Below are 27107 nucleotides of genomic sequence, written 5' to 3' on the forward strand. Positions count from 1 at the left end.
GAGGTCAGACTAGATGATCATAATGGTCCCTTCTGACCTTAAAGTCTATGAGTCTATGAATGGATCAATATAGGGATGGACAGATGGATGGGTGGGTGTGGATGGATGGATAGAGCGCATGGGATGGTTGGATGGAGGGGATGGGATGGATAGGTAGAGGAATGGATCGATATGGGGATGGACAGATGGACGGGTGGGTGGATGGATGTGTGGATGGATGGATGGAGGGGATGGATGGATGGATAGAGGAATGGATCCATGTGGGGGTGGACAGATGGACGGGTGGGTGGGTGGATGTGTGGATGGATAGATGGAGGGGATGGATGGATGGATAGAAGAATGGATCCATATGGGGATGGACAGATGGACGGGTGGGTGGATGGATGTGGATGCTTCGAGCCAGCAGCCTGATAAGAAAACACGCAGTTGCGAACCGAGTGAGCAGCGAGCAGAGGACAGACAAACAGAGGGAGTTTGCCTGGGAGCTGTGCGAGAGGAGGTACAGGGGGTGCGGCATAAGGGCACCTGTGTTGTGAGCTGGTGGGGTGAATGTCCGAGTGTCTGTCTGCTGTGACCATTCATTTGGTGCTCGTTGCAGGGACTGTTGGACTGTGTGGTTGGTTGATTGAAAAGTGGAAATTGGGGGAGCTTTGTTGCAGGGGTGCCTGATGGATTGAGTGGAGGGAGGCTTTGAGCCGGGCCAGCTGCTTCCAGCCAGCAGCCTTATAAAAAAGCAGCCAGCTTCAAACCAAGTGAGTGGTGAACAGAGAGAGTTTGCCTGGCAGTTCGCTTGTGGGGAGTTCCCACAGAGTGTTTTTGCCTTTCAGGCGTCTGTGAGCGGTAAATGCAACATCTGAAGGGGCTCTTAGAAGGAAGACAATATGGATAGTGAGCAATCAGCTGTTGAGACCTGTATGGGACGTGCCATGTTTATCTGTCTCCCAGAGGATAGAAGTGACTTCGTCTGTGTGAAGTGCAAGCTGGTCTCCATATTGGAAGAGAAGGTTAAAGGACTAGAGACCCAAGTATCAACCCTGCGTTGCATCAGAGAAAATGAAGACTATGGATGGAAATCAGCGCTTGGTATTGCAGGCACAGCGAGCTGAGGAATCCGAGAGGGCAGCGCAGAACAGGAAGAAAACTGGCAGCATGTGACCTCCAGAAGAAGGAAGAGGAGAACCCATGTACCCCCAGTGCAGACAGAAATAAGAAACTGTTTTCAGGCTCTCTGCACAGGTACCACAGCAGAGAATGTTTTGGAGGAGTCATCTGAGGGAAGGGATCAGAGAGAGAGACCCCATCGGCCGGAAGGCCTGGGATGCATTGTCCTAGGGATGGGGGTTCCATGACCACCACTCCCAAGAGGAGGAGACGGGTGGTGGTGGTCGGGGACTCCCTCCTAAGGGGGACAGAGTCATCCATCTGCCAACTAGACTGGGAGACTCGAGACGTGTGCTGCTTGCCTGGAGCTAGAATTCAGGATGTGACGGAGTGTCTGCCGAGACTGATCGAACCCTCGGACCGCTACCTCCTCCTACTTCTCCACATGGGCACCAACGATATTGCCAAGAATGACCTTGAGCGGGTCACTGCAGACTACGTGGCTCTGGGAAGAAGGATAAAGGAGTTTGAGGCGTTAGTCGTGTTCTCGTCCATCCTCCCTGTTGAAGGAAAAGGCCTGGGTAGGGACCATCGAATTGTGGAAGTAAATGCCTGGTTACGCAGGTGGAGACGGAGAGAAGGCTTTGGATTCTTCGACCATGGGATGTTGTTCCAGGAAGAAGGATTGCTAGGAAGAGACGGGCTCCACCTAACGGAGAGAGGGAAGAGCATCTTCGCTGGCAGGCTGCTAACCTAGTGAGGAGGGCTTTAAACTCGCTTTGTCGGGGGATGGAGACCTAAGCCCGGAGGCAAGTGGGAAAGTGGGATACCGGGAGGAAACACAAGGAGGAGGGTGCAACAGGGGAGGTCTCCTGATTCATACTGAGAAAGCAGGACAATAGGCTGGTTCGGTGCCTGTACATGAACACAAGAAACAAGCAGGGAGAACTGGAAATCCTGGCACAGTCAAGGAATTATGATGTGACTGGAATAACAGAGACTTGGTGGGGTAACTCACATGCCTGGAGCACTATCATGGATGGATATAAACTGTTCAGGAAGGACAGGCAGGGCAGGAAAGGTGGGGGAGTTGCATTGTACGTAAGAGAGCAGTATGACTGCTCAGAGCTCCAGTATGAAACTGCAGAAAAACCTGAGAGTCTCTGGGTTAAGTTTAGAGGCGAGAGCAACAAGGCTGATGTCGTGGTGGGCATCTGCTATAGACCACCCGACCAGGAGGAGGAGGTGGACGAGGCTTTCTTCAGACAATTAACTGAAGTTTCCAGATCACAGGTCCGGGTTCTCATGGGGGACTTCAATCCCCCTGACATCGGCTGGGAGAGGTGTGATGGAATAGGGACTGTCTGTGTGGTTGATAGGTGAGAGCAGGGACTGTCTGTGTGCTTGGTAGGCAGAGACAGGTCTGCAGCTGTAACATGAGCCTGGCCTGGGGGAGGGGAGGTCTCACCTCTGGCTGTAGCTAGACAAAGGGAGGGGGGAAGTGGAATCAGTCTTCGGTTGGGAGCTGGGAGGTGGGTTTCAGGGGATCCTAGGCTGGGATCCAAGCACCCTGAACCCCCCAGAAAGGCCAGATTGAGGGGTCCTGGCTCTGAACCCAAGCTGGGCTGTATCCTGTGTTCCTGTTGTTCAATAAACCTTCTGTTTTACTCGCTGGCTGAGAGTCACTGTGAGCCCAGGAAGAGGGGTGCAGGGCCGGACTCCCCCACACTCCGTGACAACTGGTGGCAGCGGTGGGATCGACTGCACCCCGCGGACGGCGCTTCCTGCAGTAAGTGACTGGGGAGCAGTAAAACGAAGGGGCGATTCACCCCTGGGCGAGTGTGGCCAGAGAGAAGGACTTTGCAGTAACAGGGTCCCCCGGGGGATCACAGCGAGCGATCCCAGGGGCGGAGGAGTCTGCAGCTCGACCCTGGCAGAGAGGGGGTGACCTCAAGGACTGGCACACTAGGGGTCCCCCTGGAACCCGTGGGGAGCGGCGAGCACCCCGGCCTGCGAGCGGCCAGCAGGAAGATGTATGCCCAGCAGCGCAAGTGTGACCTGGTGGAGCTGTGCAAGCAGAGGGGGCTGCACTATGGGAAGCTCACCAAGGCCCAGCTGATTGCCCGGCTGGAGGAGAGAGATCGAGTCAATGAACCGGACCTGGTCTCTGAGGGAAGCAGCCCGGCAGATGCAGCGCAGGCACCAGTGTCTGTCCCTGCTGGGAGTGGTCAGCCGGCTGCTGAGGGCTCCTCGAGACCCCCCACCCCTAGGCCTAGGGGAAGGGGGAGGAGGAGCCCAGCTACCGAGGGCACCGTGACCCCCCCGGCCGGCAGGGGATCGTCCCGGCGACGCTCGGCCTCCGTGGAACTCAGGCGGCTGGACTTGGAGAGAGAGATCAAACAGATGGAGATGGAGGAGCGTAAGGAGCTGAGGGAACATGAGGAAAGACAAAGCCAGCGTGAATTCGAGGAAAGGGAAAAGGAGAAGCAACGTGAATTCGAGGAAAGGGAGAAGGAGAAGCAACGTGAATTCGAAGCGAGAGAGAAGGAGGAGCAGCGCAGACATGAACTGGCCCTGGCCCAGCAGAACAACAGTAAGACCCCGGCTGCGGTGAGTGAGGGGGGGCCCAAGCCTACAAAGAGCTTTGATAAGAGCTTCCTGGCCCGGCGTAAGGAGGGGGAGGACATAGACACCTTCCTGACGGCCTTTGAGAATGCCTGCGAGCTGCACCAGGTTGACCCTGCAGACAGGATCCGGCGCCTCACCCCCTTACTGGACTCCACCGCCGTGGAGGTGTACAGCCGAATGAGAGGGGCGGAGGCGCGGGACTACAACCTGTTCAAAGAGGCCCTGCTCCGCGAGTTTGGGCTGACCCCGGAGATGTACCGGAAGAGGTTCCGGAGTCAACGTAAGACCCGGGAGGGCACCTACCTGCAACTGGTCAACCGGGCGCAGGGGTATGCCCGCAAGTGGACAGCCGGGGCCCAAACCAGAGAGGACCTGCTTGACCTATTCGTACTGGAGCACCTGTATGCGCAGTGCCCATCCGACCTGAAGCGATGGTTGATGGACCAGAAGCCGGAGAACCCGCAGCATGCCGGCCAGCTGGCCGACCAATATGTGGACAGTCGGGCAGGGGATGGCAGGGAGGAGTCTCGAGGGGGCAGGTCTGCCTCAACGCAGAGAGAGAGTCACCACGGGACGTCCCAGCGGGGCCCTATGGAGAACCCCCACCAAAGGGGAACGTCCAGCGTCAGATCCACCCGACCCCCTCGAGGGGACCCACGAGACATGGGCTGCTTTCACTGTGGCCAACAAGGCCACATACGGGCCCAGTGCCCCAAGCTCAGAGACAGACCGAGCAGACCCAACCCGCCGAGGGTTGACTGGGTACAGACCCAATCGGAGGAGGGGCAACATGCCCAAGAGAGGGGGGCTGGCAGCGTCCCACCTGGGGAGGAGGGAGGAGGGCCCCCGGTCAGCGCCTCTGGGGGGCTGGATGCTCCGGTCCCAAGGGGCTGCTACAGGGTGGCCATGGGGCTGCCCCTCCGGAAACAGTGCCTGGTTCCCCTGGAGGTGGATGGGAAGAAGGTCACTGGGTACTGGGACACAGGCGCAGAGGTGACGCTGGCCCGGCCTGAGGTGGTGGGCCTAAATCGGATGGTGCCTGATACCTACCTGACCCTGATGGGCGTGAGCGGGACCCCATTCAAGGTGCCCGTGGCGAGGGTGCACCTGAAGTGGGGGGTCAAGGAGGGCCCCAAGGATGTGGGAGTGCACCCCCATTTGCCCACAGAGGTGCTAATGGGGGGGGACCTCGAGACCTGGCCCGGCAATACCCGGGGTACCCTGGTCGTGACCCGTAGTCAGAGTCGGCGCAGGGCTCTGCACCCTGACAACGGGGAAAGTGCTCTGCCCGAGTGCCTGGCGGGGAGGGAACGCCCAGAGACACGACCCAGAGAGGCTGCGGCCTCAGACCCAGCCGGTGAGAGAGAGCAGGGCCCCATCCCTGTCCCAGCTGCTGAGTTCCAGGCCGAGGTGCAGAAGGATCCCTCCTTGCAGAAGCCCAGGGAACGGGCTGACCTCAATGCAGCGCAGACCATGAGGAGAGGTTGCAAGGAGAGGTTCCTGTGGGAGAAGGGGTTCCTGTACCGGGAATGGGCTCCCCCCGGGGAGGTGGAGTCATGGGGGATCAGGAGGCAGCTGGTGGTTCCCCAGAAGTTTCGCCACAAGCTGCTGTACCTGGCCCATGACATCCCCCTCGCAGGGCACCAGGGAATCCGGCGCACCAGGCAGAGGCTGCTACAGAACTTTTACTGGCCTGGGGTCTTTACCCATGTCCGGCAGTACTGCCAATCCTGTGACCCCTGCCAGCGGGTGGGGAAGGCCCGGGACAAGGGGAAAGCAGCTCTGAGGCCTTTGCCCATCATAGAAGAGCCTTTCCAGAAGGTGGCCATGGACATGGTGGGGCCTCTCAGCAAGGCGACCCGGTCAGGAAAGAAATACATCTTGGTGGTGGTAGATTTCGCCACTCGATACCCCGAGGCGGTGGCCTTGTCCTCTACCGAAGCAGCCACCGTGGCGGATGCGCTGATGACCATTTTCAGCCGGGTGGGATTCCCCCAGGAAGTCTTAACGGACCAGGGGTCCAACTTCATGTCGGACCTGCTCCAGTCCCTGTGGGAGAAATGTGGGGTCCGACCCAGCTGGGCCTCAGCGTACCACCCCCAGACCAACGGGCTGGTGGAGAGGTTCAACGGGACGCTAAAGATGATGCTAAAAACATTCATGCACCAGCACCCACAGGACTGGGACAAGTACTTACCTCACCTGCTGTTTGCGTACAGGGAGGTACCCCAGGAGTCTACTGGGTTTTCGCCTTTCGAACTGTTATATGGAAGGCGGGTAAGGGGGCCCCTGGACCTGCTGAGAGACGAATGGGAGGGGAAGGCCGCTCCCGATGGAGAGTCGGTGGTGGAGTATGTCCTGACCTTCCGGGAAAGACTTACCGAGCTCATGGGCCTGGCCAGGGAGAATCTGGCCCGAGCCCAGAGGAAGCAGAAGGTCTGGTACGACCGCACGGCGCGGGCCCGCGCCTTCGCCACCGGGGACCAAGTGATGGTTCTCATCCCCGTGAGGAAAAACAAACTCCAGGCTGCCTGGGAAGGGCCCTTCAAGGTTGTCAAGCAGCTAAATGAGGTAAACTATGTGGTGGAGCTGTCTAACCGGGCGCACCACCGCCGGGTGTACCATGTGAATATGATGAAGCCATATTATGACCGGGGGAATATGGTGTTGGCCGTGTGTGGCCACTGGGAGGAGCCGGGGGATGACCCTCTAGTGGATCTATTCCCAGGGACAAAGGCTGGTTTCCCCCTGGAGGCGATTCCCTTCTCTGATCAGCTGACCCCGGCCCAGCATGCTGAGATCAGAGGGGTGCTGCAACTGTACCGACCGTTGTTTTCCAACCAGCCTGGGCGCACTAATTTGACTGTCCACCGGGTGGAGACTGGGGCACACACCCCGATACGATGCTCCCCTTTTCGGGTTATCGGGAAGACGGCCCAGGACCTGGAAAGGGAGGTCAGGGACATGCTGGCTTTAGGGGTGATCCAGCCGTCCGCCAGCCCCTGGGCCTCCCCAGTGGTGCTGGTCCCCAAGAAGGACGGGTCGATCCGGTTCTGCGTGGACTATCGAAAGCTTAATGCCATCACCGTATCTGATGCCTACCCCATGCCAAGGCCTGATGAGCTCCTAGACAAGCTAGGAGGTGCTCGGTACCTCACCACCATGGATCTTACAAAGGGCTACTGGCAAGTGCCGCTGGACGCAGATGCCAGGCTGAAATCGGCCTTCATCACTCCCCTGGGGCTCTATGAGTTTCTGACCCTGCCCTTTGGCCTCAAGGGAGCGCCGGCCACCTTCCAGCGCCTGGTGGATCAGCTACTGAGGGGGATGGAGAGTTTTGCTGTGGCGTATATTGATGACATCTGCGTCTTCAGCCAGACCTGGGAGGACCACGTGCTCCAGGTTAGACAAGTGCTGGACCGACTCCGGGAGGCGGGGTTAACCGTAAAGGCTGAGAAGTGCAAGGTGGGGATGGCTGAAGTATCTTACCTGGGCCATCGGGTGGGGAGCGGCTGCCTAAAGCCGGAACCAGCCAAGGTGGAGGCGATCAGAGACTGGCCCGCTCCCCAGACCAAAAAGCAGGTCCAGGCCTTTATTGGGATGGCGGGGTACTATCGGAGGTTCGTGCCCCACTTTAGTGCCATAGCTGCCCCCATCACTGAGCTGTGCAAGAAGGGGAAGCCAGACAAGGTGGTCTGGACCGAGCAGTGCCAGGAGGCTCTCCAGGCACTGAAGGAGGCTCTGCTCAAAGGCCCAGTTCTGGCAAACCCAAACTTTGACAAGCCCTTTATGGTGTTTACCGACGCCTCCGACATGGGCCTGGGGGCGGTGTTGATGCAGGAGGATGAAAAGGGGGAGAGACACCCCATCGTGTACCTGAGCAAGAAGTTGCTACCCCGGGAGCAGAACTACGCGGCCATCGAGAAGGAATGCCTGGCCATGGTGTGGGCCCTGAAGAAACTGGAGCCATATCTCTTTGGGCGCCACTTCACCGTGTACACCGACCACTCTCCCCTGACCTGGCTGCACCAGATGAAAGGAGCCAACGCCAAGCTCCTGAGGTGGAGCCTGCTCCTGCAGGACTATGACATGGACGTGGTCCACGTGAAGGGAAGTGCCAACCTGATAGCGGATGCGCTGTCCCGGAGAGGGGCCCCGAACTTCCCCGGGTCACTGGGCAGAGTGACCCCGCTCAGTTCAGTCTCGGAGGGGGGAGAGGTGTGATGGAGCAGGGACTGTCTGTGTGCTTGGTAGGCAGAGACAGGTCTGCAGCTGTAACATGAGCCTGGCCTGGGGGAGGGGAGGTCTCACCTCTGGCTGTAGCTAGACAAAGGGAGGGGGGAAGTGGAATCAGTCTTCGGTTGGGAGCTGGGAGGTGGGTTTCAGGGGATCCTAGGCTGGGATCCAAGCACCCTGAACCCCCCAGAAAGGCCAGATCGAGGGGTCCTGGATCTGAACACGAGCTGGGCTGTATCCTGTGTTCCTGTTGTTCAATAAACCTTCTGTTTTACTCGCTGGCTGAGAGTCACTGTGAGCCCAGGAAGAGGGGTGCAGGGCCGGACTCCCCCACACTCCGTGACAAGAGCAATACAGCAGTGCACAGACAATCCAGGAAGTTTCTGGAGAGTGTTGGGGACAACTTCCTGGTGCAAGTGCTGGAGGAACCAACTAGGGGCCGTGCTCCTCTTGACCTGCTGCTCACAGACAGGGAAGAATTGGTAGGGGAAGTAGAAGTGGATGGGAACCTGGGCAGCAGGGACCATGAGATGGTTGAGTTCAGGATCCTGACACAAGGAAGGAAGGAGAGCAGCAGAATACGGACCCTGGACTTCAGAAAAGCAGCCTTTGACTCCCTCAGGGAACTAGGGGCAGGATCCCCGGGGAGGCTAATCTGAGGGAGAAAGGAGTCCAGGAGAGCTGGCTGTATTTTAAAGAAGCCTTATTGAGGTTGCAGGAACAAACCATCCCGATGTGCAGAAAGAACAGCAAATATGGCAGGCGACCAGCTTGGCTTAACAGAAAAATCTTCGGTGAGCTTAAACACAAAAAGGAAGCTTACAAGAAGTGGAAACTTGGACAGATGACCAGGGAGGAGTTTAAAAATATGGCTCGAGCATGCAGGGGTGTAATCAGGAAGGCCAAAGCACAACTGGAGTTGTAGCTAGCAAGGGATTTAAAGGGTAACAAGAAGGGTTTCTACAGGTATGTTAGCAACAAGAAGAAGGTCAGGGGAAGTGCGGGCCCCTCACTGAATGGGGGAGGCAGCCTGTATGTAATTGATTCCATTTAACCAATTCTAGCTCTCATCTCTACCTTTTTCCCTTTATGAATAAACCTTTAGATTTTAGATTCTAAAGGATTGGCAACAGCGTGATTTGTGGGTAAGATCTGATGTGTCTATTGACCTGGGTCTGGGGCTTGATTCTTTGGGATCGAGAGAACCTTTTTCTTTTATTGGGGTGTTGGTTTTCATAACCATTCATCCCCAGGACGAGTGCACTGGTGGTGATACTGGGAGACTGGAGTGTCTGAGGAAATTGCTTGTGTGACTTGTGGTTAGCCAGTGGGGTGAGACCAAAGTCCTCTGTCTGGCTGGTTTGGTTTGCCTTAGAGATGGAAAAACCCCAGCCTAGGGCTGTGACTGCCCTGTTTGAGCAATTGGTCCTGAATTGGCACCTCAGTTGGGTCCTGCCAGAACCGCCTCGTCACACCAGGGTGCTGAGGGAATTGGCTGATGTGATTGCAGAGCCATTGGCCATTATCTTTGACAACTCCTGGCGGACGGGGGAGGTCCCGGACGACTGGAAAAAGGTAAATATAGTGCCCAGCTTTAAAAAAGGAGAATCCTGGGAGCTGCAGACTGGTCAGCCTCACCTCAGCCCCTGGAAAAGCCATGGAGCAGGTCCTCAAGGAATCCATTGTGAAGCACTTGGAGAAGAGGAAGGTGATCAGGAACAGTCAGCATAGATTCACCAAGGGCAAGTCCTGCCTGACTAACCTGATTGCCTTCTATGAGGAGATAACTGGCTCTGTGGATGTGGGGAAAGTGGTGGATGTGATATACCTGGACTTTAGAAAAACTTTTGATTCGGTTGTAACGAAGCTGCCTCTGGTGGGACACAAGTGAGAGTATCAATTCAGGACAAATTGCTCAGAGCAGGGCAGTCACAGCCCGAGGCTGAGCAGCCAAACAGAGAGAACTTCGGTCTCACCCCACGGGCTAACCAGAAGCCACACAAGCAATTCCCTCAGACACTCCAGTTCCCTTGAATCACCACCAGGGCCGCTCCTTATGGGGATGAATGGTTATGAAAACCAACACCCCAGTAAAAGAAAAAAGGTTCTCCTGATCCCAAAGGCCCAAGTCCCAGACCAGGTCAATATACACATCAGATCTTACCCACAAATCACGCTGTTGCCAATCCTTTAGAATCTAAAATCTAAAGGTTTGTTCATAAAAAGAAAGAAATAGAGACGAGAGCTAGAACTGGTTAAATGGAATTAACAGTAATGGCCAAGTTCTTGGTTCAGGCTTGTAGCAGTGATGGAGTAAACTGCAGGTTCAAATCAAGTCTCTGGAACATCCCCCGCTGGGCTGGGTCATTCAGTCCTTTGTTCAGAGCTTCAGTTTGTAGCAAAGTCCCTCCAGAGGTACGAAGCAGGATTGAAGAAAAAATGGAGAAGATGCATCTGCCTTTTCTAGTCCCTTTGCCATGTGGCTTGTGCTTCCTTTGTCTGCAACACAAGCTGCCCAGCACGTGGCCTGGCAGCCTCAGAGTTCGGTCCATAGGCCTGGCCCTGCCTTGCTGAGTCACCAGGTGAATCTGCTTCTCTCAATGGGTCAGTTGTAGCTGATGGTCCTTAACGGGCCATCAAGCAGCCAGGCAGAGCTGATGCCACATTGTCTGGGGGTGTCACCCAGAAGCAGAGCCCAAGTGTGAAATACAGACAGGACAGAGCCAGTACTTGTAACTTGAAATACAGAAATGATACCTGCACCCAGAGAGCATCATCGTAACCAGCCAACCAGAACCTCCTCAGAGACACCTTATTCGACCCTCTTTGTACAAGATTTGGTGCCACAACAGGACCTTGGTTGCAACAATGATCTATACGGTCCCAGTTCATGTCAATAACATCACAATGGTCTCCCACAGTATCTTGCCGGCAAGTTACAGAAGTCTGGGCTGGATGATTGGACTGTATGGTGGATAGAAAGCTGGCTAGATTGTTGGACTCAGTGGGTAGTGATCAACGGCTCCATGTCTAGTTGGCAGCCGGTATCAAGTGGGGTGCCCCAAGGGTCGGTGCTGGGACCGGTTTTGTTCAATATCTTCATTAATCATCTGGAGGATGGCGTGGACTGCACCCTCAGCAAGTTTCCAGATGACACTAAACTGGGAGGAGTGGTTGATACGCTGGAGGGTAGGGATAGGATACAGAGGGACCTAGACAAATTAAGAGGATTGGGCCAAAAGAAATATGATGAGGTTCAACAAGGACAAGTGCAGAGTCCTGCACTTAGGATGGAAGAATCCCATGCACTGCTATAGACTAGGGACCGAATGGCTGGGCAGCAGTTCTGCAGAAAAGGACCTAGGGGTTACGGTGGACGAAAAGCTGAATATGAGTCAACAGTGGCCCTTGTTGCCAAGAAGGCTAATGGCATTTTGGGTTGTATAAGTAGGGGCATTGCCAGCAGATCGAGGGATGTGATCATTCCCCTCTATTCAGCACTGGTGAGGCCTCATCTGGAGTACTGTGTCCAGTTTTGGGCCCCACACTACAAGAAGGATGTGGATAAATTGGAGAGAGTCCAACGGAGGGCAACAAAAATGACTAGGGGCCTGGAGCACATGACTTATGAGGAGAGGCTGAGGGAACTGGGATTGTTTAGTCTGCAGAAGAGAAGAGTGAGGGGGGATTTGATAGCTGCTTTCAGCTACCTGAAGGGGGGTTCCAAAGAGTCTGCCCTTCTGTCCAAAGAGGATGGAGCTCGGCTGTTCTCAGTGGTAGCAGATGATAGAACAAGGAGTAATGGTCTCAAGTTGCAGAGGGGGAGGTTTAGGTTGGATATTAGGAAAAACTTTTTCACTAGTAGGGTGGTGAAGAACTGGAATGGGGTTACCTAGGGAGGTGGTGGAATCTCCTTCCTTAGAGGTTTTTAAGGTCAGGCTTGACAAAGCCCTGGCTGGGATGATTTAGTTGGGGTTGGGGGTTGGACTAAATGACCTTCTGAGGTCTCTTCCAACCCTAATCTATAATTCTATGAATGGATGGACAGGAAGGTTGCCAGATGCATATGGAGATGGACAGAAGGACGGACCGGTGGGTGGGTGTGTATGGCGATGGATGGACAGAAGGGCGGGTGTATGTGTTTGGGGGTGGATGGATCGACGGAAGTGTGAGTGGATATGTTTGGGGATGGATGGACACACAGACGATAGGGTGGTTGGATGGGTGTTTTGGGGGATTCATGGGTACATATATATTTGTGACTCGGTGGCCAGGTTGCATTATCAGCAACAAGGATGGAGGGATGGTATGCTGATGGATGGATGAGGGTGTAGGGGATGGAGGGATGGACGGAGGCGTTTCTGGGACTGGATGGGTGTCAGTGGGGCTCTTTCCCCTCTGGCTAGAAATAACCCAGCCCCCCAAGATCCCAGTGAGTCGCCCCCTTCACCCCCATCTCTCTGTTCCAGCTGCAGGGCCGCCGAAGGAGGTACCCACCACCCAGCCCAGCCTGGGGGAGCTCTCGGCCTCCGACGTCACCCACGACTCCATCCTGCTCTCCTGGACCGTCCAGGCCGGGGACTTCGACTCCTTCCTCCTCCAGTACAAGGACGCGGAGGGCAAACCCCAGGTGCTGCCCATGGACGGGGGATCCCGCACGTTCACCGTCACCAACCTGGCCCCCTCCCGCAGATACAAGTTCAACCTCTACGGCGTCTCCGGCCGCAAGCACCTTGGCCCCGTCTCCACCGACGCCGTTACAGGTCAGCAGCTGCTCCCAGGGCGCCAGCTCCTTCCCCTCCCACCCCCTTTGCTTTGCAGTGTCAGGGACGCCGTCCACTGGGCCAGGACCTTCCCAGGAAGATGCTTCCAAGCCTCCAGCCTCCACAAGCAGATTGGCGGCCATTCAATAGACAGAGAGAGGAGTGTGGATGTGAATGGATGGGTGGGCGGCAGGCTGGATAGACAGAGAGCTGGATGGATGTGTATAGGGCAGATTGCGTGAATGGATAAGAACATGGAACGGCTACGCTGGGTGAGACCAGGGGTCCATCTAGCCCAGTGCCCTGTCTGCCGACAGTGCCCCAGAGGGAATAAACAGAACAGGGAATCATCCAGTGACCCATCCCCTGTCGCCCATTCCCAGCTTCTGGCAAACAGAGGCTACAGACACCATCCCTGCCAATAGCCATTGATGGACCTGTCTGTCCTCCATGAATTGATAGATGTGTATGGGGACGGATGGATGAATTAATAGGTAGATGGATGCTGTCTATGGGGGTGGATAGAGATGGATGGATGGATGGAGGGGATGGTAATGGATGGATAGATAGAGGAATGGATATATATGGGGATGGACAGATGGATAGGTGGGTGGGTGGATGTGTAGGAGGATGGATGGACAGGCGGACTGGTGGGGGGGGGTGATGAATGGACGGATGGACGGAAGGCTGGGTGGATGTCTATAGGGATGAATGAAGGGATGGAAGTGTGAGTGAATGTGTTTGGGGTTGGATGAATGGACGTACAGACGGTAGAGTGGTTGGATGGGTGTTTTGGGGGCTTCATGGGTACATGTATATTTGTAACTCTGTGGCCAGGTTGCATTATCCGCTACAAGGACGGTGGGTACGGGGATAGATGCATGGATGGACGAACGGATGGATGGATGGGTGTGTATGAGGATGGAGGAGAGCCTGGGGATAGATAGGTGTCATCCGTTGACATTGGTGGGTTTGGTTCACGCCCTTTTCTTTCTGTCTCGTTTCTTCCCTCTGTCTCCTCCCATCTCACTCAGCCCTCACTGAGGTTTGTGCTGGTCACTCTCGGCTGAACCCTCCAAGGAGGCGGGGTAGCCACAGGAACCTGGGAATGTGGGATCCTCCGTCCGTTTGTCTGTCCCCAGCTCTCCTTCGCAGCGGCAGGATCCGGCTGTGTCCCTGCACCTCCCCTGCTAATCCTCCCTGCAAATCCCCTCTGGCTAGAAATAACCCAGCCCCCCAAGATCCCAGTGAGTCGCCCCCACCCCGGCCTCCTCCTTCACCCCCTTCTCTCTCTTCCAGCCGCAGTGCGGCAGGAGGAAGAACCCACCGCCGAGCCCAGCCTGGGGGAGCTCTCGGCCTCCGACGTCACCCACGACTCCATCCTGCTCTCCTGGACCGTCCAGGCCGGGGACTTCGACTCCTTCCTCCTCCAGTACAAGGATGCGGAGGGCAAACCCCAGGCGCTGCCCATGGATGGGGGATCCCGCACGGTCACCGTCACCAACCTGGCCCCCTCCCACAGATACAACTTCAAATTCTATGGTGTCTCCGGCCGCAAGCGCCTTGGGCCTATCTCCACTAACGCTGTCACAGGTCAGCGGCTGCTCCCAGGGCCCGACCCCTTCCCCTCCCACCCCCCTTTACTCTACAGTGTCAGGGACACTGTCCACTGGGCCAGGACCATCCCAGGAAGACACTTCCAAACCTCCAGCCTCCACAAGCAGATTGGCGGCCATTCACTGGGTCGAGGGAAGAATGTGTATGGGGATGGATGGATAGACAGACAGACAGCTGTATGGATGTGCATGGGGCAGGTTGAGTGAATGGATAGATGTGTCTAGGAATGGATGGATGGATGGATGGATGAATTAATAAGATGTCTATGGAGGTGGATAGAGATGGATGGATGGAGGGGATGGTAATGGATCCATAGAAAAAGGAATAGATATATATGGGGACGGTCAGATGATGGTGGGGGGCAGATGTGTAGGTGATGGATGGACAGATGGACTGGTGGGCAGGTGTGTATAGCGATTGATGGATGGATGGATGGATGGATGGATGGATGGATGGGGGGATGTGTATGGGGATGGATGGATGGACATACAGCGGTAAGGTGGGTGGATGTGTATGGGGATGGATGGATGGACATACAGTGGTAAGGTGGATGGATGTGTATGGGGATGGATGGATGTATAGATGGATGTATTGAGGGGGAGGGATAGCTCAGTGGTTTGAGCATTGGCCTGCTAAACCCAGGGTTGTGAGTTCTATCCTTGAGGGGGCCACTTAGGGATCTGGGGCAAAAATTGGTCCTGCTAGTGAAGGCAGGGGGCTGGACTCAATGACCTTTCAAGGTCCCTTCCAGTTCTAGGAGATTGGTATATCTCCAATTATGAAATTATAGACGGTAAGGTGGATTGATGTGTATGGGGATGGATGGACGTACAGACGGTAGGGTGCGTGGATGTGTATGGGGATGGATGGATGGACCTACAGACGGTAAGGTGGATGGATGTGTATGGGGATGGATGGATGGACGTACAGACTGCAAGGTGGATGGATGTGTATGGGGATGGATGGACGTACAGAAAGTAAGGTGGGTGGATGTGTATGGGGATGGATGGATGGACGTACAGACGGTAGAATGGGTGGATGTGTATGAGGATGGATGGACGTACAGACGGTAAGGTGGGTGGATGTGTACGGGGATGGATGGACGTACAGACGGTAGGATGGGTGGATGGGGATGGGGATAGACAGAAGGGCAGACTGGTGGAAGGATGTTTATGAAGATGGATGGATGCACATACAGACAGTAGGGTGGATGGGGATGGGGATGGACAGAAGGGCGGACTGGTGGATGGATGGACGTACAGACAGTAGGGTGGGTGGATGTGTGTGGGAATGGATGGGTGTTTGGGGGATTGATTTATAGATGTGTATGTGTAACTCTGTGGCTGGGTGCATGATAGATGCGTGGATGGATGGAAGTAGGATATCGCGATGGATGGATGGATGGAGGAGTGCCTGGTGGTGGATGGGTGTCAATGGAGATCTTTTCATTAATGTTGGCGGCTTTGGTTTCACCCCCTTCTCTTTCTCTCTCGTTTGTTCTTCCTTCCCCCGTCTCCTGTCTCAGCTCAGCTCTGCCCGTGGTTTGTGCCAGTCACTCTGGGCCGAGCCCTTCATGGGGAGGGATGGCCACTGGGAACCCAGGAATGTGGGATTCCCTTTGCAGACATGCCCCGTCTGTCTGTCTGTCCCCAGCTCTCCTTCCCAGCAGCAGGATCCAGCTGTGTCCTGGGGCCAGTCCCTGGGGCTCCCTGCCCCCTCCCCCGCTAATTCATCTGGATCCAATAATCCGCACCCCCCCAAGGACCCAGAAAGCTGCTCCTGCTGGCCATACCCCTCACCCCCCTCTCTCTGTTCCAGCCGCGGCACCGACGGAGGCGGTACCCACGGCCCAGCCCAGCCTGGGGGAGCTCTCAGCCTCTGACGTCACCCACGACTCCACCCTGCTCTCCTGGACCGTCCAGGACGGGGACTTCGACTCCTTCCTCCTCCAGTACAAGGACGCGCAGGGCAAACCCCAGGCGCTGCCCGTGGACGGGGGATCCCGCACGGTCACCGTAACCAGCCTGGCCCCCTCCCGCAGATACAAGTTCAACCTCTACGGCATCTCCGGCCGCAAGCGCCTCGGCCCCGTCTCCACCGACACCGTCACAGGTCAGCGGCTGCTCCAGGGGTGCCGGCCCCTTCCCCTCCCGCCCCCTTTGCTTTGCAGTGTGGCAGGGATGCTGGCCACTAGGCTGGGACCTTCCTGGGATAATGCTTCCAGTCTCCAGCTTCCAGGACCTTTCTATGGCCATTCAACAGATGGAGGGAGAGAGAGAAGGTTGCGTGTTTACATGGCTGGACCGAGGGGTGTTGGTGGGTGGATGGATAGAGGGGGTGGGTGGATGGATGGACGGGTGGATGGGTGCGTGTGTGTTGGAACAGATGGAAGGATAGCTGTGTATGGGGATGGGTGGGTGGATGGATGGTGTCACAGAGTTTGGGGGTGACAAGGCCCTGCACCCCCGGCTTCCTGTGATCCACCAGGACTCTCAGCCAGCCAGTAAAGCAGAAGGTTTATTTAGACGACAGGAACACAGTCCAAAACAGGTCTTGCAGGTACAGACAACAGGACCCCCTCCGTCAGGTCCATCTTGGATGGCCAGGGAGGCCAGAGCTCCGTTGGGAGGTCAGAGCCCCATCTGGGCTCCCCTCCATTTTCCCAGCCAGCTCCAAACTGAAACTCCCTCCAGCCATCTCACTCCCCCTCCCCCCGGCTCCTCCCCCAACCTTTGTCCAGTTTCCCGGGCAAAGGTGTCTCCTGGCCACATCCCCCTCCTGGGTTCTCATGTTACGTACTCAGGTATCCTCCTTCAAGGACAGCTGGATCGATGTGTCTTGGGCAGGTTAAGTGAATGGATAGCTGTGTATGGGGATGGATGGGTGGGTGGATGGATGGATAGAGGGTGTCTGTAGATGGGTGGATGGATGGGTGTGTGTTGAGACAGATGGAGGTATAGCTGTGTATGGGGATGGAGGGATGGATGGAGGGATGGATGGAGGGAGGGTTTGGTGATAGATGGATAAGGAGCTGTGTATGGGGATGGAGGGAGGGATGGATGGATGGACGGATGGAGGGTTTGGTGATAGATGGATATGGAGCTGTGTATGTGGATGGATGGATGGATAGATAGAGGGTGTGTGTGGATGGGTGGATGGATGGCTGTGTGTGGAGACGGAAGGAGGGATAGTTGTGTATGGGGATGGATGGATGGATGTAGAGAAGGAGTGTGTGGATGGATGGATGGATGGGTGGATGGATGGATGGATAGAGGGTATGTGTAGATGGATGGGTGGATGGATGGCTGTGTGTTGCGACGGATGGAAGGATAGCTATGTATGGGGATGGATGGATGGAAAGAGGGTGTGTGTAGATGGGTGGATGGATGGCTGTGTGTTGAGATGGATGGAGGTATAGCTGTGTATGGGGATGGATGGATGGATGTAGAGAAGGAGTGTGTGGATGGATGGGTGGATGGATGGATGTAGAGAAGGAGTGAGTGGATGGATGGATGGATGTAGAGAAGGAGTGAGTGGATGGATGGATGGGTGGATGGATGGATGTAGAGAAGTAGTGAGTGGATGGATGGGTGGATGGATGGATGTAGGGAAGTAGTGAGTGGATGGATGGGTGGATGGATGGATGTAGAGAAGAAGTGAGTGGATGGATGGGTGGATGGATGGATGTAGAGAAGAAGTGAGTGGATGGATGGGTGGATGGATGGATGTAGAGAAGAAGTGAGTGGATGGATGGGTGGATGGGTGGATGGATGGATGTAGAGAAGGAGTGAGTGGATGGATGGATGCATGGATGGATGGATGTAGAGAAGGAGTGAATGGATGGATGGATGCATGGATGGATGGATGTAGAGAAGGAGTGAGTGGATGGATGGATGGATGGATGTAGAGAAGGAGTGAGTGGATGGATGGATGGGTGGATGGATGGATGGATGTAGGGAAGGAGTGTGTGGATGGATGGGTGGATGGATGGATGGATGGATGGATGTAGAGAAGGAGTGGATGGATGGATGGATGGATGGGTGGATGGATGGATGGATGTAGAGAAGGTGTGTGTGGATGGATGGGTGGATGGGTGGATGGATGGATGTAGAGAAGGAGTGGGTGGATGGATGGCTGTATGTGGAGACGGATGGAGGGATAGCTATGTATGGGGATGGATGGAGAATGTGTAACCCTGTTAGTCTCTCATGGAGGTCACAGAACTCATGGATTCTGTGAGTTTCCATGACCTCTGTGACTTCTGCAGTGGCCAGCAGCAGCAGTTTGGGTGTGTGGGTGGGGGCTAGGGACAGGAGGATACAGGGGGTGCTTACCTTGGGATGGGGGGCTCCCCAGCTCCCTCTGGTGTGGCCCTGCAGCTCCTAGGCGGTGGAGGGTCCAGGGGGCTCCGCACGCTGCCCGCGCTCACAGGCCCCACTCCTGCCGCTCCCATTGGCTGCGGTTCCTGGTGAACGGGAGCCGCACAGCTGACACCTGTGGCGGGAGCAGTGCGCAGAGCCCCCTGGACCCTCCGCCACCTAGGAGCTGCAGGGACACCCGGAGACGGGAGCCTGTGAGCCCTGTCAACCCTCCCCCCAAAGCACCAGCAGGGGTCCCGGGCCATGTGCCACTGCCCGCTCCCCCCAGCACCAGCACCGGCACCGGACTGCCCTCCCGCCAAAAGCACCTGCAACCCTTTAGTTAGGGGTATATAGTAAAAGTCATGGACAGGTGACAGATGTTTATTTTTGTTTACCCATGACTAAAATGTAGCCTTAACAATGGGTCATTTTGGCATGGATGGATTGGTAGATGCGTGGATGGCTGTGTGTTATGGGGAGGGATTGGTAGGTGGGTGGATGGATGTGTGGTATGGGGTGTATGGGGAGGGATTGGTAGGTGGGTGGATGGATGTGTGGTATGGGGTGTATGGGGAGGGATTGGTAGGTGGGTGGATGGATGTGTGGTATGGGGTGTATGGGGAGGGATTGGTAGGTGGGTGGATGGATGTGCATGTGGCTCAGAGGCGGGATGGAGGGATGTGTGGGGTGGATGGGATCGATGAGGCGACGTGTCGGGTAAATGGAAAGGAACAGGTGTCTGTGTAGACGCACGGATCGATGGATGGATGCATGTGGCTCAGAGGCGGGATGGAGGGATGTGTGGGATGGATGGGATCGATGAGGCGACGTGTCGGGTAAATGGAAAGGAACAGGTGTCTGTGTGGACGCACGGATCGATGGATGGATGCATGTGGCTCAGAGGCGGGATGGAGGGATGTATGGGATGGATGGGATCGATGGGGCGACGTGTCGGGTAAATGGAAAGGAACAGGTGTCTGTGTGGACGCACGGATCGATGGATGGATGCATGTGGCTCAGAGGCGGGATGGAGGGATGTGTGGGATGGATGGGATCGATGAGGCGACGTGTCGGGTAAATGGAAAGGAACAGGTGTCTGTGTGGACGCACGGATCGATGGATGGATGCATGTGGCTCAGAGGCGGGATGGAGGGATGTATGGGATGGATGGGATCGATGGGGCGACATGTCGGGTAAATGGAAAGGAACAGGTGTCTGTGTGGACGCACGGATCGATGGATGGATGCATGTGGCTCAGAGGCGGGATGGAGGGATGTGTGGGATGGATGGGATCGATGAGGCGACGTGTCGGGTAAATGGAAAGGAACAGGTGTCTGTGTGGACGCACGGATCGATGGATGGATGCATGTGGCTCAGAGGCGGGATGGAGGGATGGATGGGATGGATGGGATCGATGGGGCGACATGTCGGGTAAATGGAAAGGAACAGGTGTCTGTGTGGACGCACGGATCGATGGATGGATGTGTGTCTATGTATGGAGTAGTGCACAGTGACACGCGCCCACGTCAAATGATAACTTCTCTCTCTAACAATGCGGCTGCATTTCAAAGCTCTGTTCATTTACAAACCTTCCTAACCAGTCTCTAAATCCGGCCCTGGGTCAGGTCAGTCTGTGGGGTAATTAACTCTTTCTGGCCCTGTCACCTGTCAATGAGATATTCTATTACACTCATAACGTCACACCCTCCATGGGCGGGATGACCGTGGAGAACACAGGAATGTGGGATCCTCTTTGCAGACCTGCACCATCCGTCTGTCTGTCCCCAGCTCTGCTTCCCAGCTTCAGGATCCGGCTGTGTCCTGGGGCCGGTCCCTGGGGCTCCCTGCCCCCTCCCCTGCTAATCCTCTATTCAGCTGCCCTCTGGCTGGAAATAACCCAGCCCCTGAAGAACCGGGAAAGCCGCCACCAACCCTGGATGTGGCCTTCACTTCCCTCTATGTGTTCCCGCCACAGCGCCATGGAAGGACGAATCCGCCCCCCAGCCCAGCCTGGGGGAGCTCTCAGCCTCCAACATCACCCATGACTCCATCCTGCTCTCCTGGACCGTCCAGGCCGGGGACTTCGACTCCTTCCTCCTCCAGTACAAGGATGCGGAGGGCAACCCCCAGGTGCTGCCCGTGGACGGGGGATCCCGCACGGTCACCATCACCAACCTGGCCCCCTCCCGCAGATACAAGTTCAACCTCTACGGCATCTCTGGCCGCAAGCGCCTTGGCCCCGTCTCCACCGACACCGTCACAGGTCAGCAGCTGCTCCCAGGATGCCGGCCCCTTCCCCTCCTGCCCCCTTTGCTTTGCAGTGTGGTGGGGACACCGACCACAGGGCCGGGACATTCGCAGGAAGATGCTTCCAATCCTCCAGCCTGCACAAACAGATTGCCGACCATTCACTAATTAGAGAGAGGAAGCTGGATTTATGGATGGATGGATGGAGGGGTTGTGTGGAGGGATGGCTGAATGGACAGAGGGGTGTGTATTTGGATGAATGGATGGAAGGGATGGTCGGATAGATAGAGGAATGGATACGGATGTGGATGGATGGACTGCTGGGCGGGTGGGTGGAAGTGTGTGGGGATGGATGGATGGACACGCAGGTGGAAGGATGTGTATGGAGTTGGACGGGTGGGTGGGCAGGTAGGCTTATATTTATGGGGATGGATGATGGATGGATGGATGGACAGATGGAGGGTTTGGTGATCGATGGATATGGAGCTGTGTATAGGGATGGAGGGATGGATGGAGGGTTTGGTGATAGATGGATATGGAGCTGTATATGGGGATGGATGGATGGACAGATGGAGGGTTTGGTGATGGATATGGTGCCGAGTATGGGGATGGAGGGATGGATGGATGGAGGGATGGGTGGATGGACCGATGGAGTGTTTGGTGATAGATGGATATGGAGCTGTTTATGGGGATGGAGGGATGGATGGATGGCTGGACCGATGGAGGGTTTGGTGATAGATGGATATGGAGCTGTGTATAGGAATGGAGGGATGGATGGAGGGTTTGGTGATAGATGGATATGGAGCTGTGTATAGGGATGGAGGGATGGATGGAGGGTTTGGTGATAGATGGATATGGAGCTGTGTATAGGGATGGAGGGATGGATGGAGGGTTTGGTGATAGATGGATATGGAGCTGTATATGGGGAGGGATGGATGGACAGATGGAGAGATTGGTGATAGATGGATATGGAGCTGAGTATGGGGATGGAGGGATGGATGGATGGAGGGATGGGTGGATGGACAGATGGAGTGTTTGGTGATAGATGGATATGGAGCTGTGTATGGGGATGGAGGGATGGATGGACAGATGGAGAGTTTGGTGATAGATGGATATGGAGCTGAGTATGGGGATGGAGGGATGGATGGATGGAGGGATGGGTGGATGGACAGATGGAGGGTTTGGTGATAGATGATATGGAGCTGTGTATGGGGATGGAGGGATGGATGGATGGACAGATGGAGGGTTTGGTGATAGATGGATATGGAGCTGTGTATGGGGATGGAGGGATGGATGGACAGATGGAGGGTTTGGTGATAGATGGATATGGAGCTGTATATGGGGATGGATGGATGGACAGATGGAGGGTTTGGTGATAGATGGATATGGAGCTGTGTATAGGGATGGAGGGATGGATGGAGGGTTTGGTGATAGATGGATATGGAGCTGTATATGGGGATGGATGGATGGACAGATGGAGGGTTTGGTGATAGATGGATATTGAGCCGTGTATGGGGATGGAGGGATGGATGGATGGAGGGATGGGTGGATGGACAGATGGAATGTTTGGTGATAGATGGATATGGAGCTGTGTGTGGGGATGGAGGGAGGGATGGACCGATGGAGGGTTTGGTGATAGATGGATATGGAGCTGTGTATGGGGATGGAGGGATGGACGGATGGAGGGATGGAAGGATGGATGGATGGACAGATGGAGGGTTTGGTGATAGATGGATATGGAGCTGTGTATGGGAATGGAGGGATGGATGGACCGATGGAGAGTTTGGTGATAGATGGATATGGAGCTGTGTATGGGGATGGAGGGATGGACGGATGGAGGGATGGAAGGATGGATGGATGGACAGATGGAGGGTTTGGTGATAGATGGATATGGAGCTGTGTATGGCGATGGAGGGATGGATGGAGAGATGGAGAGTTTGGTGATAGATGGATATGGAGCCGTGTATGGGGATGGAGGGATGGATGGATGGAGGGATGGGTGGATGGACAGATGGAATGTTTGGTGATAGATGGATATGGAGCTGTGTGTGGGGATGGAGGGAGGGATGGACCGATGGAGGGTTTGGTGATAGATGGATATGGAGCTGTGTATGGGGATGGAGGGATGGACGGATGGAGGGATGGAAGGATGGATGGATGGACAGATGGAGGGTTTGGTGATAGATGAATATGGAGCTGTGTATGGGAATGGAGGGATGGATGGACCGATGGAGAGTTTGGTGATAGATGGATATGGAGCTGTGTATGGGGATGGAGGGATGGACGGATGGAGGGATGGAAGGATGGATGGATGGACAGATGGAGGGTTTGGTGATAGATGGATATGGAGCTGTGTATGGGGATGGAGGGAGGGATGGACAGATGGAGGGTTTGGTGATAGATGGATATGGAGCTGTGTATGGGGATGGAGGGATGGACAGATGGAGGGATGGAGGGATGGAAGGATGGGTGTACGTGCAGACGGATGGATGAAGAAGTGTTCTGGGATGGATGGAGGGATGGACAGATGGAGGGATGGAGGGATGGAGGGATGGGTGTACGTGCAGAGGGGTGGATGAAGAAGTGTTCTGGGATGGATGGAGGGATGGGGGATGGAGGGATGGAAGGATGGAAGGATGGGTGTACGTGCAGAGGGGTGGATGAAGAAGTGTTCTGGGATGGATGGAGGGATGGGGGATGGAGGGATGGAGGGATGGAAGGATGGGTGTACGTGCAGACGGATGGATGAAGAAGTGTTCTGGGATGGATGGAGGGATGGGGGATGGAGGGATGGAGGGATGGAGGGATGGGTGTACGTGCAGAGGGGTGGATGAAGAAGTGTTCTGGGATGGATGGTGGGATGGGGGATGGAGGGATGGACAGATGGAGGGATGGAGGGATGGAGGGATGGGTGTACGTGCAGAGGGGTGGATGAAGAAGTGTTCTGGGATGGATGGAGGGATGGGGGATGGAGGGATGGAAGGATGGGTGTACGTGCAGAGGGGTGGATGAAGAAGTGTTCTGGGATGGATGGAGGGATGGAAGGAGGGAGGGATGGACAGATGGAGGGATGGAGGGATGGAGGGATGGGTGTACGTGCAGAGGGGTGGATGAAGAAGTGTTCTGGGATGGATGGAGGGATGGGGGATGGAGGGATGGACAGATGGAGGGATGGAGGGATGGAAGGATGGGTGTACGTGCAGAGGGGTGGATGAAGAAGTGTTCTGGGATGGATGGAGGGATGCGTGTGTCTGGGGCTGGGTGGGTGTCAATGGGGATCTCTAATGACATTGGAGGCTTTGGTTCACTCCCTTCCCTGTCTCTCTCGTTTCTTCTTCCTTCCCTCTCTCTCTCCTCCCGTCTCAGCTCAGCTCTGCCCGTGGTTTGTGCCGGTCGCTCTCGCCCGACCCCTCCATGGAGGTGGGATGTTCGCGGGCAACCCGGGAACGTGGGATTCTCTTTGCAGACATGTCTCATTCCTCTGTCTGTCCCCAGCCCTTCCCAGCAGCAAGATCCAGCTGTGTCCTAGGGACAGTCCCTGCGCCCTCCCCCCAAATAAGCCTCTCTGCAGATCCCCTCTGGTGAGGAATAACGGAGGCCCCCAAGGACCCGGCAGGCTGTCCCCACCCCACCAGCACCCTTCACCCCCCGCTCTCTCTTCCCCCCACAGCACCGCAGAAGGAGGTACCCACGGCCCAGCCCAGCCTGGGGGAGCTCTCGGCCTCCGACGTCACCCACGACTCCATCCTGCTCTCCTGGACCGTCCAGGCCGGGGACTTCGACTCCTTCCTCCTCCAGTACAAGGACGCGGAGGGCAAACCCCAGGCGCTGCCCGTGGACGGGGGATCCCGCACGGTCACCGTCACCAACCTGGCCCCCTCCCGCAGATACAAGTTCAACCTCTACGGCATCTCCGGCCGCAAGCGCCTCGGCCCCGTCTCCACCGACGCCGTCACAGGTCAGCGGCTGCTCCAGGGGTGCCGGCCCCTTCCCCTCCCGCCCCCTTTGCTTTGCAGTATCAGTGACACCGACCCCTCGGCTGGGACCCTCCGAGGAAGATGCATCCAATCCTTCAGCCTTCACAAGCAGCCGGCTGGTTAGAGAGAGGGTGGCTGGCTGGCTGGGTGGGGGTGTGGATGTGCATGGGGCAGGTCGAGTGAATGGAGAGTTATGTATGGGGATGGATGGCTGAATGCACAGATAGATGGATGAATTTCTATGGGGTGGATGAAGATGTATGAAGAAATAGAGGAATGGACATTTATGGGGATGGACGGATGGACGGACGGACAGGACAGGTGGGAAGGCAGATGTGAATTAGAATGGATGGGGGGCAGGTGTATGTGTATGAGAATGGACAGCAGGAAGGGTGGGCGGAGGTGTATCGGGGCGGATGGAGGGATGGAGGAAGGGTGGGCGGAGGTGTATCGGGCGGATGGAGGGACGGGGGAGGGGTGGGGGGAGGTGTATCGGGACGGATGGAGGGATGGAGGAAGGGCAGGCGGAGGTGTATCGGGGCGGATGGAGGGATGGTGGAAGGGTGGGAGGAAGGGCGGGCGGAGGTATATAGGGGCGTATGGAGGGATGGAGGAAGGGAGGGTGGAGGTGTATCGGGGCGGATGGAGGGATGGAGGAAGGGCGGGCGGAGGTGTATCTGGGCGGATGGAGGGATGGAGGAAGGGTGGGAGGGTGGGCGGGCGGAGGTGTATCGGGGCGGATGGAGGGACGGAGGAAGTCACGGCTGAGGTGAATAGGCGCGGATGGAGGGACGGAGGAAGGGTGGGAGTGTGGGCAAGCGGAGGTGTATCGGGCGGATGGAGGGATGGGGGAAGGGTGGGAGGGTGGAGGTGTATCGGGCGGATGGAGGGACGGGGGAAGGGTGGGTGGAGGTGTATAGGGGCGGATGGAGGGACGGAGGAAGGGCGGGTGGAGGTGTATCGGGGCGGATGGAGGGACGGAGGAAGGGCAGGCGGAGGTGTATCGGGACGGATGGAGGGACAGGGGAAGGGTGGGCGGAGGTGTATCGGGGCGGATGGAGGGACGGTGGAAGGGGGGGCGGAGGTGTATCGGGACGGATGGAGGGACGGGGGAAGGGTGGGTGGAGGTGTATTGGGGCGGATGGAGGGACGGAGGAAGGGCAGGCGGAGGTGTATCGGGACGGATGGAGGGACGGGGGAAGGGTGGGTGGAGGTGTATTGGGGCGGATGGAGGGACGGAGGAAGGGCAGGCGGAGGTGTATCGGGACGGATGGAGGGACGGGGGAAGGGTGGGTGGAGGTGTATTGGGGCGGATGGAGGGATGGAGGAAGGGCGGGCGGAGGTGTATCGGGGCGGATGGAGGGATGGAGGAAGGGCGGGCGGAGGTGTATCAGGACGGATGGAGGGATGGGGGAAGGGCGGGCAGAGGTGTATGGGGGCGGATGGAGGGACGGTGGAAGGGTGGGCGGACGTGTATCGGGGCGGATGGAGGGACGGGGGAAGGGCAGGCGGAGGTGTATCAGGATGGATGCAGGGACAGGGGAAGGGCGGGTGGAGGTGTATCGGGGCGGATGGAGGGACGGGGGAAGGGCAGGCGGAGGTGTATCAGGATGGATGCAGGGACAGGGGAAGGGCGGGTGGAGGTGTATCGGGGCGGATGGAGGGACGGGGGAAGGGCAGGCGGAGGTGTATCGGGATGGATGCAGGGACAGGGGAAGGGCGGGTGGAGGTGTATCGGGGCGGATGGAGGGACGGGGGAAGAGTGGGCGGAGGTGTATCGGGATGGATGGATGGTGGGTGGATGTGTGTGGGGAAGGATGGGTGTTTTGGGGGATGCACAGGGAGCTGTGCATGTGTAACTCTGATCAGCTGCCATTGTCAGAAACAAGGACTAGATGGTCGTGGTGATGAATGCATGGCTGGATGGATAGACGGCTGGCTGGCTGGATAGACGGCTGGCTGGATGGATAGACGGCTGGCTGGATGGAGGGACGGAGGGATGGCTGGATGGATGGAGGGATGGCTGGCTGGATGGATAGACGGCTGGCTGGATGGGGGGACGGCTGGCTGGATGGAGGGACGGAGGGATGGCTGGTATGGTGATGGATGGATGTGTGTGGGGAGTGAAGACAGAGGATTTTCTGGGGCTGGCTGGATGGAGGGACGGCTGGATGGAG

The 27107-nt window shown here is 56.6% G+C and overlaps 2 protein-coding genes across 2 annotated transcripts in view; one reads left to right on the top strand and one right to left on the bottom strand.

The window, feature by feature from the left end:
- LOC123345793 (endothelial zinc finger protein induced by tumor necrosis factor alpha-like) overlaps nucleotides 1-27107 on the bottom strand; it is a 1203704-nt gene that overhangs the window by 192001 nt on the left and 984596 nt on the right. The window lies entirely within an intron of this gene.
- Nucleotides 1-27107, top strand: part of TNXB (tenascin XB) — a 94759-nt gene that overhangs the window by 16471 nt on the left and 51181 nt on the right. The window contains exons 10-14 of the mRNA XM_044983765.1: nucleotides 12435-12728; nucleotides 14028-14321; nucleotides 16164-16457; nucleotides 20682-20969; nucleotides 24624-24911. Of these exons, the coding sequence (XP_044839700.1) occupies nucleotides 12435-12728; nucleotides 14028-14321; nucleotides 16164-16457; nucleotides 20682-20969; nucleotides 24624-24911 (1458 nt within the window). The remainder of the gene's footprint in view (nucleotides 1-12434; nucleotides 12729-14027; nucleotides 14322-16163; nucleotides 16458-20681; nucleotides 20970-24623; nucleotides 24912-27107) is intronic.

This window comes from Mauremys mutica, chromosome 12 (genome assembly GCF_020497125.1).
Source record: "Mauremys mutica isolate MM-2020 ecotype Southern chromosome 12, ASM2049712v1, whole genome shotgun sequence".
Classification (NCBI taxonomy): Eukaryota; Metazoa; Chordata; order Testudines; family Geoemydidae; genus Mauremys; species Mauremys mutica.